General features: G+C 43.1%; 1 protein-coding gene across 1 annotated transcript in view; it reads left to right on the top strand.

Annotated features, from left to right (window-relative positions):
- The window catches only part of LOC144767121 (gamma-aminobutyric acid receptor subunit alpha-6-like), a 317200-nt gene that overhangs the window by 20786 nt on the left and 279466 nt on the right, over window positions 1–16948 (top strand). Inside the window, exons 3-5 of the mRNA XM_078650720.1 lie at window positions 4005–4072; window positions 13115–13335; window positions 13428–13510. Of these exons, the coding sequence (XP_078506846.1) occupies window positions 4005–4072; window positions 13115–13335; window positions 13428–13510 (372 nt within the window). The remainder of the gene's footprint in view (window positions 1–4004; window positions 4073–13114; window positions 13336–13427; window positions 13511–16948) is intronic.

Below are 16948 nucleotides of genomic sequence, written 5' to 3'. Positions count from 1 at the left end.
AGCAGAGTATATCTGTTTCATATTCGTGAGCATATTTTTCTTTGCTGGTGTAGATGCAACCTTATAATAATATGAAGTCGGGTCTGAAGTGTTAAACCCAGAAAAATAAGCAAACTTTTGTAAACCAGCTTTTGGTGGTGTTGGGCAATGTTCCCATTGATGGTAAGTAAAATCATTACGTGGAATACTTGTTTTGTGCAAGAAATGATGACCATAATGTTGGTAACAATACATGGTATCAAAATCAGATGTATCATCATACAATTCGTATTTAGAGAATGCAGCAGATTATTATAAATCAGACAGCATACTATTCACAGTTTCAAAGTCCCAATCATCAGAGAATGTACTGGTGGTGATGATATCATTCAAAGAAATGTTTAATACATGTGGTATGACCGCGGTGTGAATTCCACCGCGGTGCGGGCATTTTAATCAGTGGGCGAGTTTTGGACAGCCCCCGGCCATCCTCCCCACATGCTCACAGTCTCCTGGGACGGATGGGGGCCGTCCTCACCATCGAACAAGTTAAAAGATCAGTGGGAACAAATACATCATATGAAACCCTATCCCATACTATTCCCTCACGAATCGGAACTGCTGTAATGTTCACAAAGGGAAGGTCTCTTTGTTCACGATGAGATGACTTGTGTGGTTCAGGACCAAGTTCACATGTTGTACTGTGGAGCGTACTGGGAGATTATGTCAATTCATAAGCAGGAAAAAGACAATCACTACACCTATCCAAAGGACTAGGAATAGTAAACTAACTGCAATCTAGAGCTGTAGCCAGGTAGAAACAAAATAAGTATTTTTCAGCCAAAGGTAGATTTTATATAATTTGTCTTTGAGGGAAATCGGAGCTGGTGGCGACTCAGGTTCCCTCGGATCCAGAGAAAAGATATCAACATCGATGAAGTAGCCAGGCACAGGACGATCTATCTTTGGTACCTCAGCAGGTTTTGTTGAACAAGCAGATGACTCGTTGTGAGACATATTCACATAGATGTTGGTATTAGGCCAAATGTTTATCTGTATTTCATTTGTATTTTCTTGTAGTTAAATTTCAATAGACACGAGTTCCATTCCCTAATTGGCAACTCTGTTGCTTCATACAGTAGAATCTTCAAATGGTATTATTCTTTCTGTCTGAACTTCCTGTATGGTAGAGAGAGGAGATTGGCGGCTACTTAGGAGCCCACATGCCCTGCTATTCATTACCCACATAGTGTGGGTTGATCAGATCAATGGAGATGAATCTCTTTTGTTTTTTGCTGGCAAGAGGCAGAAGAAGTACTGTTCTTGTTCCTTCGACAGCCAGGACAGGTGCAGGTGCTCTGTAAGATGGCCCAAATTCTTTCTAGCCCACAATTTTTTCTCTGACCTGATCCTCGAGACATTGGCAGGTCTTGCCGAAACTGCTTTTACTTCCCCAATGGCAGTGCGTTTTACTTAGAAGTTGCTTGGTAGTGCCCGGTATTCATTGAGTTCCTGTAAAACAGCCCAACGATGTCAAATGATTTTTCATCTGCCACTGTGCTGCCATAATCGAGGTCGGGTACTCACATTCTCATCCTAAACAGGACCTCAGATGGAGTACGGCCTCCTAGGGAACTTTTTGGCATGTTATTAAGTGCCCTCTGGACCCCATATAGGGGATTGACCCAACTGCCACCCGATCCTAATACCCTTGCTCATGCAAAAAAAAGTTTGAGGTCAGCCAAATAACATGAGCAATTAATTGCATTTAACCTGGGTGCCCAGTGTTGCTAGTGCATTTCCTTCATGGTATTTTTATTGGTTGTGGTATTATGACATCATATAATTATCTCACTGTGTCTCATCCCAAGATGCACAGCCACTCTTCTGAAATCGGTTCTGGATACAGGAACAAGCTATTCAGGAAATTCAAGAAGCCTGTGGGTTGGCGGGAGGGGTCGGTGGCTAGCATTATGATGTAGACAAAGTACCTTATAATGTGGACTGTAGGGAACATTAGAAATCTGTTCTAGATTGCTAAGTGGTCCTTGTGACTGGGCGATCTAAGAAAAAGTGTTACACAAGCAATGCATAAAGTGAACAAAACCAATAAAAAATTTAATTTGGAAATAGTTTGGAGCACAATTGCCAACACTTGCATTTCGTCAATATTTGACCCTGTTTAGAGGACTGTGGGAATGGTAGGCATGTGAGGTGTTAGTATAAGTGTAAATTTCTCCCATCTCCCTACATTTCGATTAATGTGGAAAAACTGTCCTACTTAAATAAGATAATATCACATTCCATTTTGCACTTACAGCGAAAACACGTGAAAATGTCTGTGGTAAAACTACTATAGCTTGTTATTCCCCTTTTATGATCAGCAAAAATACAGTTGTTCACAAGAAACTCATTACAATGAAAAAATTAAAAATAAGCAAGAAGTATTATTTTTTTGCGCCTAAGTTAGTATGAAGTTAGATTAAATAAATGTACAATTCTAGCGATATCATTTCATTGATTGCGGTGATGAATCTAACTCAGGATTGAAAAATCCCAACAGTACTTCTGCCGATAATGGGCGTATTTTTATTTGCAATAACAGTAGTTAGAAAAATAGAAAGCTGCTTGTGCATCCACACTATATACTATATAATATCAAAAACCTGACTCATGGGCCCGAGAGTAGTGACCATAACCAACAGTGAAGTAGTTTGCAGTGACAAAACAAAGAAAAGCGATTGGTTATTGGAATGGTAAGGAAAGTCCTTTAGGGAATCTGATTTTGATCCATCATTCTACAGATTATTCCTAGTATTCTAGGCCTCTCCCGTTTTTGGTGTCGACGGCGTTTCGACCCTCTCGTGTTATGGGGTCTCTTCAGAACAGGTATTCTGGGGACCTGGGCACTCAGATTTAGCCGAAGGCGTATTTGATTCAATCGTCCTATAATAGTGTCAGTTGTAGCTGCAATGGCTATTTTCCCTAAAAGTGTTAATTTGCAGCCTCTAGGACTCTGCCGGTTATTCAGAATAACGAGATCCTTGATGGGGGAAGAGGAGGTAACTGCCAGTGTTACCAGGGGATTCCAGGAGTCAGGATAGCGAAGTGAAGGATGTCACTGTATCATGAATAAAGAGACAACAGTGGTAACCCAATTCTTCGCACTGATGCAGCTGTTGATGCGGGTCTTAGGTATAGATGCATCAACAATGCCATTTGCGATTCCTTATTAGCGAAAAATAAGGATTCGCTAATAAGGAATAGCAAAAGGCTATGCATGTAGAAATAACAAAAAAAATAGTAATTTCTAAACATTCCTTAATTGCGACTCGACTCGCAAATTGCGAGTCGCAATTAAGGAATACCTCCTCATTCATTCCTAAGGGCCAAGAGGCCCATAGGAATGAATGGGAAGACATTCTCAATTTGTGATTCTCAAATGCAATTTCAAGGGTGCCAGGGTGTCAAAAGGACACCCTGTTGCACCCCTGAAATCTGCATATGGGAACATCTTGCACACACACCTGCCCCAAGGGCATGTGTGTGTGTAAAATGGAACTTTGAAAAATGCACTTTAGTGCATTTTTCAAAGTTTTTGCAAATTACCATGAAGTTCAACTTCATAGTAATTTGCTCCCCCTATTAGCGAAATTGATATTTTTGTTTACTTTGATGCATTGCATTTAAGGAATCTCAATTTGAGATTCCTTAAATGCAATCGCAATTTTGCGATTTCTTAAATTGCGATTTTTGCATTTGGGATGATGCAACCCAAATGCAAAAATACTGGTCGCAAAGGGGCAGGTTCTGAGAATCTGCCCCTTTGCGACCGGTTTTTCCATTGATGCATCTATACCTTAGTCCTGTAAACTGAGGTCCGTCTGAGTTGGAATGAAGCTCCCCTTTTATGGCCACTGAACCCTAAATAACGGGATAGCACTAGAACGCCCGATCATGCCAGATTGTAAATCTGCCCCAGTGCGTCCAACAGATAATTAACAGTGTATCTGATTTTTCTGCAGGCTCAGCTACAGAAGTCAAAACGGATATTTATGTGACAAGCTTTGGTCCAGTCTCAGATATAGAGATGGTAAGTGGGCATGTTTATTATTCTATGTCACCACGCCATGCTTTGTGTTTCACTTCCAGGTGTTTGCCTGACAGACGTCCTTATCTGTCAAGTCTGCAGTTAAATCTTATTAGCATGTAGCCAGTGTTTAACCCTTGCCTTGGTGACATTTCTTTCCTCCTCCATCATGCAGCTTTCTAAGTCGACTACTTTAGAGCAGATTACAGAATTTAATCAGCTTTAGTATCGATAACAATAACATTCAGGATGAGACTTTTTTCCCAGCTAGTTCGCAATTTCTTGACCTTATTTTCCTTGGGTGCTTTAACAGCACACAGCCAAAACAAAAAACGAAGGCACTTTACAAGAAGTAATGGCAAGGCTCTTTTGTAAAAACAAGTTAAAAATCTGCTTAGCAAGTGAATGGGAGACTGGAAGATAATTACATTTAGAGCGCTAACGGATGGAGTGATGGCATTAAAACAAAAGTCAAGTGCGAGAAGAATCAATGCAAGGTTTCACAGTAGGTAATTGGGAGTAATTGCCACAGTAAGAAGAGTCAGTGAGCAAAGGAGTAGCCAGAAAAATAAAAATACCTTCCACTTTGAACTAAATGGCACTAGGTCAGGCAGCAAAGTGGGGGATCCCGACTCTTCCTATGAAGGCGCTCCGTGATTCACATTTCTTCCCTTCTTCGATCGTTCTTTTTCCTTCACGTTTCATTGCTTTCATAATCACTCCTAATACTTCTTGTTTTTTTCTTTTCCTGTTTCTTTCCTTATTCCCATCAATTCCTCCAATTTTCCTGCTTCTTTCCCCGTTTCTATATGTTTTTCCTTCCTCTTTTTTTCTTGAATCCTTTCTTTACATATTTCTTCCATGTTTTACATTCTTCTCTTTCCTTCACTTCCATCTTTCTTTCCTTCTTTCCCTTTCCTCTTTTCCATCGTTCCTTCCATCTTTCCAGTCTTCTGTTGTACCTTATGTCTGCTGGTACCTAGAAACACTGCTGCTCAGAAAACAAAGACTCTTTTGAATCAGTGACAGCTAGTGGGCAGTCAAAGAGCATCAGAGGATGGGTCTCTGTAGTGTACAGGCCATCCATTAATCTTTCTTCCTGTATTATATTTATCTCTCTGAGTTTCACTTACAACAAGCACTGGCTAAGCCAATAGTTCTGGTTTTAGTGTACTAGTGCATAGAAACAACATGGTGTTGCCATGCTTTGCCACATAAACGCCAGAGCTATTAGCTTTAGTAAAAAAGAAACAGAGGCAGGATTAAAGTTCCTGTATGATGCACAATAACAATATAGGCCAAAATAAAGACATAAAAGAAAGAAGAACATAGACGTTTTTTGTGGCTATTCGTTTTTATTATGTATGAAATCGACACTTGGGGGCATATTACCAGCCAATAGCGATAATTATCACTATTGCTTGGTTAGAGACAAAAATTTACCGCTGAGCTGCGGCGATTTTTATCGCAAATAAACCTTGGTATTACCAAGGTTTATCGCAAATGCGATAAAAATCGGCCGCAATGCATGAATATCGCTGAAAAGTCAGCGATATTCATGCATTACCAAGCTAATGCTCTTAGCCATGTTATCCACCTCCCATTGGATAACATGGCTAAGAACTGCTCAGGGCAGGTGTTAGGTTTTGGAGATATTCGCGCTTAGCGCGAATATCTCCATAAGTTCGTAATAGGAGATAGCGATGTTAGCGACTGTTTCCAGTCGCTAACATCTTGCCACGCCCACTTTGCATGTCATTAGTGATAAATATCACTGACATGCAAAGTGGGGCCCAAGATGGTCGCTATCTCTTACTAGCTGTCGCTAACTGGTGTTAGCGACAGCTAGGTAATAGGGAGATAATTTTATCTCCGCTTTCTTGGCTTTTAAAGCCAAAAAAGCGGAGATAAACCCCCTTGATAATATGTCATTTGATATTGTTGTTGTAGTCTTTCTATTATATCAATGGTCAGGATTTTCATGTTTATGGCAGTCTATGTTTTCATGGCTGCAGCTCTTTTGACTTGTGTTCATTGCAATCGTAAAATAATGCAGGAAGTACCAAGAACTGGCACCATCCCCCCCCCCCCGAAAAATGAACATCCTCCGAGCTTTAAACCCCTCACAAGAGACAGGCGACCACAGGGAGTGACAGCTGTGATGTGCAAGTGATACTGTAGTGCCTCCACCTCTCTACAACAACCTTTTAATACTTTTATCTCTTTGATGTTATTCTTTTATTGCATGTTGTTATCCACCTCCCATTGGATAACATGGCTAAGAACTGCTCAGGGCAGGTGTTAGGTTTTGGAGATATTCGCGCTTAGCGCGAATATCTCCATAAGTTCGTAATAGGAGATAGCGATGTTAGCGACTGTTTCCAGTCGCTAACATCTTGCCACGCCCACTTTGCATGTCATTAGTGATAAATATCACTGACATGCAAAGTGGGGCCCAAGATGGTCGCTATCTCTTACTAGCTGTCGCTAACTGGTGTTAGCGACAGCTAGGTAATAGGGAGATAATTTTATCTCCGCTTTCTTGGCTTTTAAAGCCAAAAAAGCGGAGATAAACCCCCTTGATAATATGTCATTTGATATTGTTGTTGTAGTCTTTCTATTATATCAATGGTCAGGATTTTCATGTTTATGGCAGTCTATGTTTTCATGGCTGCAGCTCTTTTGACTTGTGTTCATTGCAATCGTAAAATAATGCAGGAAGTACCAAGAACTGGCACCATCCCCCCCCCCCCCGAAAAATGAACATCCTCCGAGCTTTAAACCCCTCACAAGAGACAGGCGACCACAGGGAGTGACAGCTGTGATGTGCAAGTGATACTGTAGTGCCTCCACCTCTCTACAACAACCTTTTAATACTTTTATCTCTTTGATGTTATTCTTTTATTGCATGTTGTTATCCACCTCCCATTGGATAACATGGCTAAGAACTGCTCAGGGCAGGTGTTAGGTTTTGGAGATATTCGCGCTTAGCGCGAATATCTCCATAAGTTCGTAATAGGAGATAGCGATGTTAGCGACTGTTTCCAGTCGCTAACATCTTGCCACGCCCACTTTGCATGTCATTAGTGATAAATATCACTGACATGCAAAGTGGGGCCCAAGATGGTCGCTATCTCTTACTAGCTGTCGCTAACTGGTGTTAGCGACAGCTAGGTAATAGGGAGATAATTTTATCTCCGCTTTCTTGGCTTTTAAAGCCAAAAAAGCGGAGATAAACCCCCTTGATAATATGTCATTTGATATTGTTGTTGTAGTCTTTCTAATATATCAATGGTCAGGATTTTCATGTTTATGGCAGTCTATGTTTTCATGGCTGCAGCTCTTTTGACTTGTGTTCATTGCAATCGTAAAATAATGCAGGAAGTACCAAGAACTGGCACCATCCCCCCCCCCCCGAAAAATGAACATCCTCCGAGCTTTAAACCCCTCACAAGAGACAGGCGACCACAGGGAGTGACAGCTGTGATGTGCAAGTGATACTGTAGTGCCTCCACCTCTCTACAACAACCTTTTAATACTTTTATCTCTTTGATGTTATTCTTTTATTGCATGTTGTTTGCTGGAACCCAGCATGTGATTGCCAAGTCATCCAGCCTGATCTTTGAGATCTCATCTGACACCAGCTTGCTCCTGTTCACCTGAGCCCTCTTTACGTCCTACTAACAGCGTACATCCCCAGTGTCAGAAAGTCAACACTCGTCCTCTGAGATGTTGTAGTTGCCATTGCACTTCCCTTGTTGGAATTGTTTAGATGCTCGCAAACCTGCAGTTGTAAGATTTATTCAGTTGAAGAGGGGCAAAGTATCTGTTATTGGCTTTAAGAATGCAATCCTCCATTTTGCTACAGTGCTCATTCAGAGCTTGCAAACTTTAGTTGCTTGAAAAGGAAACCCTGATTTTTCAGCATCAGTACTGCTTCACATTGTCCTTTTAGGTCGAGCCTGAATCAGCGCGCCTGCGCTGCACTGTGAGACTTTCTGTAATGGAGTTTGGAAGAGAAGCCCCTCTCACTCTCTGCCCATATTTTTCATTGGCTTGTGCCTTTGGCCTTCTTAAATGCTGGCTTCTGATTCAGTAATTGGCTTGTTAGTCCCTCCTCTGTATGGCTTTGTCTTCATTTGTAACCTACCGTGGCTACTGGCCCCTGTACTTTGGTTGTTACACGGTACGTCTTTTTAAGTCTGCAAGCACTACTTCCTTTAATGAGTTTTTACTACTGCAGGCATGACATGCTTTGCTGCAACATTCAGTGCGCCATGCGCGCTGTCATTTTACAAGCAGCCGTCACATGTATATAGTGCAAACTCGACCCTGAGGTATTGGAGCACCAGTTACATTACACTAGGACACAATCATTTTTGGTAGGTGTGGGGAAAATAGGTGATTTGCCTAGTATCACAGGATGTTGAGCCGATGTCAAGACTCAAACCTAGATTCCCAACTCCACAGTTGGCAGCTCTGGCCTTTAGCCACATCCTCCTGTCCTTCTCTCCTGCCCCATTAGTACCGTGCTATACTGACACTACCTCCTTGTATCTCTCTCCCTGCGCTCTCCCTTAACATGCCCCTATCTTTGACCTCCTGTTGGCATTGTTCCTTCACTTGCCATCCCTGGCCCCGCCCTCCTACATAACCCGATCCCCCCTGCATTTCCAGCTCTATATTATGTCACACCCAATACCTCCAGGTGTACCCCTCTCAGAGAAGTTTCATCTCCTTCCTCGCCCCGTCTCCTCAGTGCCCAGTCACCTCACCCCCCTGCCCTCCCTTTCCCCATGCCCATTGTCTCCTTCTTTTACCTGCCACCCGCCCTCCCCAACCGCACCTATCTTCCTCTTCCAGCAGCATCCTGTGAGCCTGGCTGCAGCATGCGGGAGTGCTGCATCAGCAGAGGAACCGCAGTCTGCGCCCAGCCCATCCCCCTGGCCTGTCCTGCGAGCAGGGGTCAGAGAGCTGCTGGTGGCAGCATGTCTGCAGAGGGAAGCCTTTGCAGTGGGCCTGCAGAGGAGGGGAGGCCAGGCGATGGTGGTGCAGGAGATTGGGGCCCTTCTTCCACCCCCCAGGGTACAGTGAGCTGTGGCACTGCAACACCCTTTCCATGCCAGGGCTGAGCTTTACTTCTCCTGTGATGGACAGAGGGGAAAGCATCTTCTCTTTTTCCTCTTGGAATTACCACCATACCATAAACAGGTCTCTTTTTTCCTTTATCAGTGGGCAAAGTGTGGTTTCTTTGTTCATAACCCTGATATTTACCTTGTTCTTCTTTTTTCAAGAATTCAGGAAATGATTTCCATTATGTGGAGCGCTTCTTTGTCTAGTCGAGGTGTGAAGAACTCTTGTCTAGGCTTGGGGTTGAGCCATCTTCTGTCTGGTCCAGGTGCACTGAACTCTTGTAGTGTGGAGCGCTGTTCTGCATGGTTCTTGCGTACAGCTATTTTCTCTGACCCTGGTGTGGAGTACTTACTCTCCTGTTTAGTCCAAGTTGAAGCCCTGTTTTGTAAGGCCCAGGTGCAGAGGGCCCATCTGTCTGACAGAGGTCTGGATCCTCCTTCTCTCTTAAACATGTGTGGAGCTCTCTTCGTTATGAACCTGGCACACAGTGCTCTATGGTATAGCACAGGTGTGGACAGCACTTTTTTCTGACCCAGGTGTGGACTGTTGAGCACTCTTTTGACTGGCCCCAGGTGTCAATGCTGTCAATGCTCTTCTGTCTGTTTCAGGTTAGAAGCACTCATCTAACTTAATACGGTGTAGTCAACTCTTCTGCTTGGACCTGATGTGCACCGCTCTTTAGTCTGGTTCAGGTTTGGAGCACTCTTCTGTCTGCCCCAAGTATGGAGCGCGCTTCTGTGTTGATCAGGTGTCGAGCACTCTTCTGTATGGGCCAGGTGTCGCACACTCTTCTGTATGGGCCAGGTTTGGACCACTCTTCTCAATGGGCCAGGTGTTGAGCACTCTTCAGTATGGGCCAGGTGCTGAGCACTCTTCTGTCTGGGCAAGATGTCGAGCACTCTTATGTATGTGTCAGGTATTGAGCACTCTTCTGTCTGAATGTATTGCAGATAGTACTGGCACATGGGGAGCAGTTGCACACAAGTGTCCCTGGGGTTGGGTTGTGTTTCCTTCACTACAGCTGTCTGTGGATCTACCTTGCAGTACTCTTATGAACATTGGTAGCTAAACTAGTATTAAAATCCCACAGTCTTCTTTGCCAGGACATGCCTCCACCATGCTCTTTTCCCAGAGGTCTGCCTAACTGGAAGCCACCTTAGTTTTAAGAGACGGTTGATTCATATTTAATATTTCTGTTGCTATGCACGGGCACTGTTCCTGACCACAAAATCATACAACGCCCTAAAATAGATGACCCCCCCGCCCTCTCTCCCATAGTCCGTGCCTTCTTTACCTGAGTTGTCGGGCCTTCTTTACCCATTTGTCCATGCCATCTTTATCCCCCTCCCTCCCATTGTCTGTGCTTTCTTCCCCCCTCCCTCCCTTTGTCCTTGATGCCTACCTTACCCCCCACCGTCCCGTCGTTGTCTGTGGTGCCTACCTTACCCGTGCCCTCCCTCCCGTTGCCTGTGATGTCTACCTATTGGCTATGCCAAAGTTTTTATTATTTTATTTATATGCTAAATAAGGGCGGCCTCGTGTCTCATTGACGGACATTATACCTTATTAATACTGTGATAATTGTATTGCACTGCACCTAGACTCGATCCCCACACCACCTTTGCAAGCTTCTTTGGCTTCTCGATAGACAGTCAAAGATGCTTAGGTGAGGCACACATTCTGGTACAGACTTAGTATTGTTAATGCTATTTACTAGAGACTCTCGGAGTTCTCCCTTTTGAGAGAGCTCATTGGCCACTAAAACGGGGTGCCTCTGAGTCCCAGCCTCAGTCAGGCCATTCCAAAATTACAACATTCTCTGTTGACAGCCCAGAGCAGAAGACTGTTCGGACAGAAATTCTCTGGTCAACTGGATGTGCTCAGGTCGGTTCAATTTACAGAGACGAAGTACACTAAGTTCATCATCTGGGTCCAGGGCTTATAACCGCATCACGATGCTGATGGAAATTACGGTTTATCTTGTGTTCACTTCATTTTTAACATGTGCACTACTATGAGCTTCTAGCAGCTGGTGTTCAGAGGGTTGCGAACATTTTCTTTCATACAGAAATCACAATCCACTATATCTATACTCCATAAAGGAGAATAGCTTATAGGGCAAATGTGTATTTCTTTAATAAGGGCAATATTAAACATCCATATTCTACTTTCTACTCGCCATTTCATCACCCTAACCTTGAATCTCTTCCTGTATTCTCTCCCTAAAATCTGAAATGAACTTGTAACTCCACAAATTTCAAGACCTCGAGCCCACTGAACACAGGAATGCCTGGAAACTAGCCCTGAGTCTGCTTATTTCTGCACAAACTGCTGTTAATCTACATACTCGCATTATCTATTTACCTCCATTCCGCATGCACCCACAGAAACAACTCTTCCTTCTTAGCTCACTGCTCACTCACTTGATGTCTGTCTCTCGACCTCTGCCTCACTTCTCTCTTCTTAAATCATGAACACTAGAATTGTTCTTCTATGTTCAGTCTTAGCACCACAGTCAGCAGCCATAGTCTCCTCCTTGCACTCCATTAACTTTACCAAGCTATCTTTTTTCTCCCTAACATCTCCGACTGAATTTATCCCTATACGCTATTGTGTACAATCAAACCCTGTGTGTCCCCAAGCCGCTCTCTATATGGCTAGCCCGCTCATCATTGGTCCTGCTGGAGAGCCCTCTTTGGGTCTGATTATGAGTTGCTCGTAATATTTCGACCCATAACTTATCCCCTGTATATGCATAGGTCGGAATCTCGAGTTTGAAGGTATTTAACACATACGATATGCATTGAATGGGTGAAATAACTGAACCTTCCTTACAACTAACGGGAAAACACGGGGTATTTATCATTTCATGTGGATGTTAGTGTGTTAAACACCAAAATCTCCATGTCAATCCCATAAACTCGTAATAGGTGTTATTCATCGTACCCAGTAAATAATGTACCCTGTGGTATTATTATTTATCTGGGCAATAAATAATGCCTCAACTCATAACCAGGCCCTTTATCTATTCTCTTAAATCCAGTTTTCTCAATACTTCAAAATAGCTATTGCCCTACCCTAACTCAAGAAACCCACTGCTGATCTATGCAAAACTATGAGCTATCATCCTGTTTCACAACCCTCGTTTATCTCTAAATGTTCGGACACCTGTTTAATGATTCTGTTCATTCAAGATACGTGGTCCTCAACTCAGGAACTGACTCCCAGTGAAACATAGTTTCAGCTTCTTTTTTACAAGTTTTAAAATTACCCTAAAATCTCATCTACTCATGCCTGAAAGAGGTCACACCTAATTCTGAACATATTGGTGCACTCTTATGCCCTCTCATCAAAATATGTAAATATGAAAATATGATGAGATTGCAAACTCATTAAAGGTTACATGGTCGCGGTTGGAAGTGGTACCACATAGCTAATGGCTAATTATCAATAATGAGTAATTTCACACGCGTTGGCCAATTTCTAGGATTTGCCTATTTTTACTCCTTTCCATCAGTTCATAAAAGCTGCAGTCCTACTCTATAGATTCTATAGAGTAGGACTGCAATTCCAATCGAAGCCCATGTTAGATGTCTTCACATCTAACATGGGCTTCGATTGGAATTCCATAGAGCATATTATCAAGCACATTATCGCCACTTTATCAGCAGTTTTCTGCTGATAATAGTGGCGATAATTTTATCGCCGGTCTTGATAATATGCCCCTGTGTCTTTTGGAGTTTTTCTGGGATAAAAGTATCAGACCTATCACAGGGGATTACTGAAAAACAAAAATTCTGCAGATATTTGAACATAGGAAATGGGTGCAGTGGACGCAAAGCTTCATTTCATCATTGAAACAGATGTAATGATGAACACCTCGATGTGTGAACTGATGTCATATTTTTACAGGAATACAGATTGGATGTTTTCTTCCGTCAGACATGGGATGATGAGAGGCTGAAATTTAATGGACCAATATCAATTCTGAAGTTGAACAACTTAATGGCCAGTCAGATATGGACCCCAGACACCTTCTTCCGCAATGGCAAGAGGTCAATCTCACATGCCATGACCACCCCCAATAAACTACTGAGGATTACTCAGAACGGAAGTATTCTGTACACAATGAAGTGAGTTCAAGCCTGATTATCCATGAATGTCCACTGTTTTATGCTATTTTTGTTAATGTTACTCAGACAGAAATGTTTGTCATGTGTTACAGGCTCACAATAAATGCAGCATGTCCAATGCTGCTTATAAATTTTCCCATGGATGGACATGCTTGCCCACTGAAGTTTGGAAGCTGTAAGTATGCGTTACTCAATTGCGCTAAATGATTCTTACATGAACATGTACGCACTACTGATTTTATTTAATATGCTTTTTTTTAACAAATTCTTTTGGCATTTGATAATAACATATATCATGCTGTTGTGGTACTTTGTCTAGTCTTTCAGGACATTGGAGGATAAAGGCATAACAACAGCCAAGTAAACAGTTAGGAATTAAAAAGCAAACGAAAACATTCCCCCCCTCCCTCTAACTTGAGTGTGCCTTAAGCCTTGGTTTTAATTGTTTGAATCTAAATGGGTGTCTTTGCAGTCATATATGTCCCCGCCTTTGCTATACACATGAGTCATTTGTATGTGGGCCTCGTCAATCGTTTTCCTAAGGAGGATTGATCTGGTATGATGGCCACAGTTCTAGGGGGTACCTGGCATTGCGTATGGTGCTGAGTGGTAAGGGGTGTGTCAATGAGTCCACAAGGGTCTCCCATGCCCTGGCTATGTCTAAAGAACCTAGTCCACGTCTGATTCCACAGAGCAGGGTTATGCTCTCGTAGCCTGCCCATTTCTCGAGTTCCCACTTCCAGACCACCACTTGGGTTCCCCTTGGGGCCTTCCAATTCCTAGTCGTCTGTCGTTTCGCTAGGAAGAAGGCTATGTCTTGAAATTTGTTTGTGATTTTAGTTTTTACTGTGTGAGGAAACCAACTTAGAAGACAGTGTTCGGGTGTGTTTGGGATCTCCCTATCCATGACCTCAGCTAGCACTCCTGTGATTTCTTCCCTGTAGCTTTCGAGTTTCGGGTAACTCCAAAACAAGTGTAGGAACTCAGGGCCCGATGTAGGTCGGTCGGTAACGGCCGAAAATTGGTATTTTCGGCCGTTACCGACCGGTATTTGAGCTTTGGTATGTAGGGACACATATTTTACAGAATCGGTAAATTTACCGATCGGTAAATTTACCGATTCTGTAAAATACCGAATCGGTATTTCTACCGATTAGGTAAATTTGGTATGTAGGTGGGACTCTTCTGAGTCCCACAAGCCTTACCGATTCGGTATTTTAGCATCAAATTCAATTTGATGTTAAAATACCGATTCAGGTGTGCATGCACATGTGTGCATGCACACCTGTGCCATATGACAGGCAGACCTGCCCTTAGGGCAGGTATGCCTGCCACATGGCCCGAACCTTTTTTGGGGGTGCTAGAGGGTGTCAAAGTGACACCCCCTGCACCCTTGTCAAAATCGGTATTTACCGATTCGGTAAATACCGACCGGTATTGCCCCATTCATTCCTATGGGCTTCAAAGCCCATAGGAATGAATGGAGCATTACCGGTCGGTATTTACCGATTCGGTAAATACAAATATTTACCGATTCGGTAAATGGAACATCTGGATGTTCCTACATACCCTCCCTTCTTATTTACCGATTCTTAATTACTGAATCGGTAAAATTCGGTAATTAAAAATCGGTAAATAAGTACTACCTACATCGGGCCCTCAGTGCCTAGTGTCCTGCATCCTGGACAATATGCCTCCCCACTTGCAATGGGTCTGTTCATTTTACAGGGGGTGGGTTACTCCTTATGTAGTACATATAGATTAATATGTTTAAACCTGCCCTTCCTTGAAACTTTAGGGATTTTGTCTAATAGGTGTTCCCAGTCCTCTTCCGAAATAGGGGGTTTCCTGATCCTCCTCCCACTTACTTCTAAGGTCGTTCAGGTGTAAACTCACTTTCCCTCCAATTCTTCTATACAGGCAAGTGGCCGCCTTAAAGGTCCCCGACAGGCCACCAAGTATTAGCAGCTTTTAGAGTGGGGTGGTTCTGAAATTCCCTTATTCTGATATCTGCGGATCGCTGTTGTATTTTTCAAAAACAGGACGTCACCAAATACATGCAACATGTACTCTTATCTAGTGGAGTGGTGAGTGCAATTCCTGCACAGTAAAAAAAAAAAGTAGAAATTTCCCATCTACAGAGTGGAAATAGGGATCATTCGCTGCTCTGCGGGCAGAAACAAAAAACAGGTGCTTCTTGAAGTACTGTGGAGACCTGGGCAATTTATTTACCATGATTAGTTTTATTTACCTTTATGCTAGCTACCTCAAGGTAAATACATCGCCTGGACCACTGACTCCGAACTCCAAATCATCTTCCCCAGCAGGGAAGTCAGTGTGCAGTGCTTCCAGCGGGGTCCTCCTGGCACGCAGGTGCCCTCACAAAATCCCCTGCTTGGCAAGTATGGCTGGCCCCTGTCAGTACCAAGTCTCACAAGAATTTCTTGTTGCTTGCATTCCGAAATGCCCAGAATGCGGAATTCTTGTTTTGAAGGGCATGTTGCTTGCATCTCTGTTACAGCAATGGCTTAATTGTTTGCTGTGTCATGTCAATGTACCCTGGATGCGAAAAAGGCAATTTCACCCATCCCAACTTTAACAGTGAAAGCAGATTAACTATGCAGACTTGCAGACTGCCTCTTTTGCTCTGAACATGAAACTAAAGTAATTTGGCCATATGCATACAATTGTTCCATGCCCCAGAGAAGGGAACAGACGTACAATGCCTTATTAAAGAATGTTTATTTAATCTCGTCATGTCCTTTTCATGACCCCTGTGCATCATTTTACTTGGCCACACTAACTCTTACGCTGGCACTTTTCCTCACCAACCTGCTCTTTTCCCACCAGTTTCATTTTTTCAGCACAATCCTTAAAATATGCTGTGACCTACTTGCATTCGTAATACTTGGACAGGAGCACCCTAAAGCCATCTTCAGACATAATCTGGCATTTTTCAATATAGCTCCTGCCACTCAGCAATGTAACTGATCTTAGATTTTCCTCGGCATTGAGTCACTGGAAGGACTGGTAGCAGACGGTTACAGACTCTAATCTAGAACCAATGCCATGGTAAGGCTATGCAAGCCGTAAAGGCTAAGAATAGAGGGTCTTATTTATGAGAAGTGACGCATTGCTGCATGAAAACAGAAATGTGTCACTTCTCAGTGAGCCCTCCTTGCGACATGATGTATGCGTCATATATACTGTGTGACGCATCATGTTGCACGGAATGACAGATACGTTAGTACTACTGACGTATCTGTTGGTGCAAAACTGATGCATTGCTGGAGCTGTGCCCGAAACGTGACGCAACTCCAGCAATGCAGAGTGCTATGATTCTAGCACTGCGTCACCCTTAAGCCTGCTATGAGGCAGGTGTAAGGATTTGACGCAATGGCGTCCTAAAGTGGTGCACTGAAATCCTATTGATTTCAAAGCGTCTCTTCTACGAGGCTTTTTTGCGGGGGAACGTCCACCCTGCATACATTATACTTGGCGTGGGTATAATGTGGCGCAGGGGTTCACAAAGTGACGCTTCTGCCTAGATGAGTCACTTTGTAAATATGGTGCAACATGGAGCATTTTTTACACCGACGATGCGTCACAAAAA

Source organism: Lissotriton helveticus, chromosome 7 (genome assembly GCF_964261635.1).
Source record: "Lissotriton helveticus chromosome 7, aLisHel1.1, whole genome shotgun sequence".
NCBI lineage: Eukaryota > Metazoa > Chordata > Amphibia > Caudata > Salamandridae > Lissotriton > Lissotriton helveticus.
Note: the sequence above shows the minus strand (reverse complement) of the source record. Positions and strands in the feature narration are given on the sequence as shown.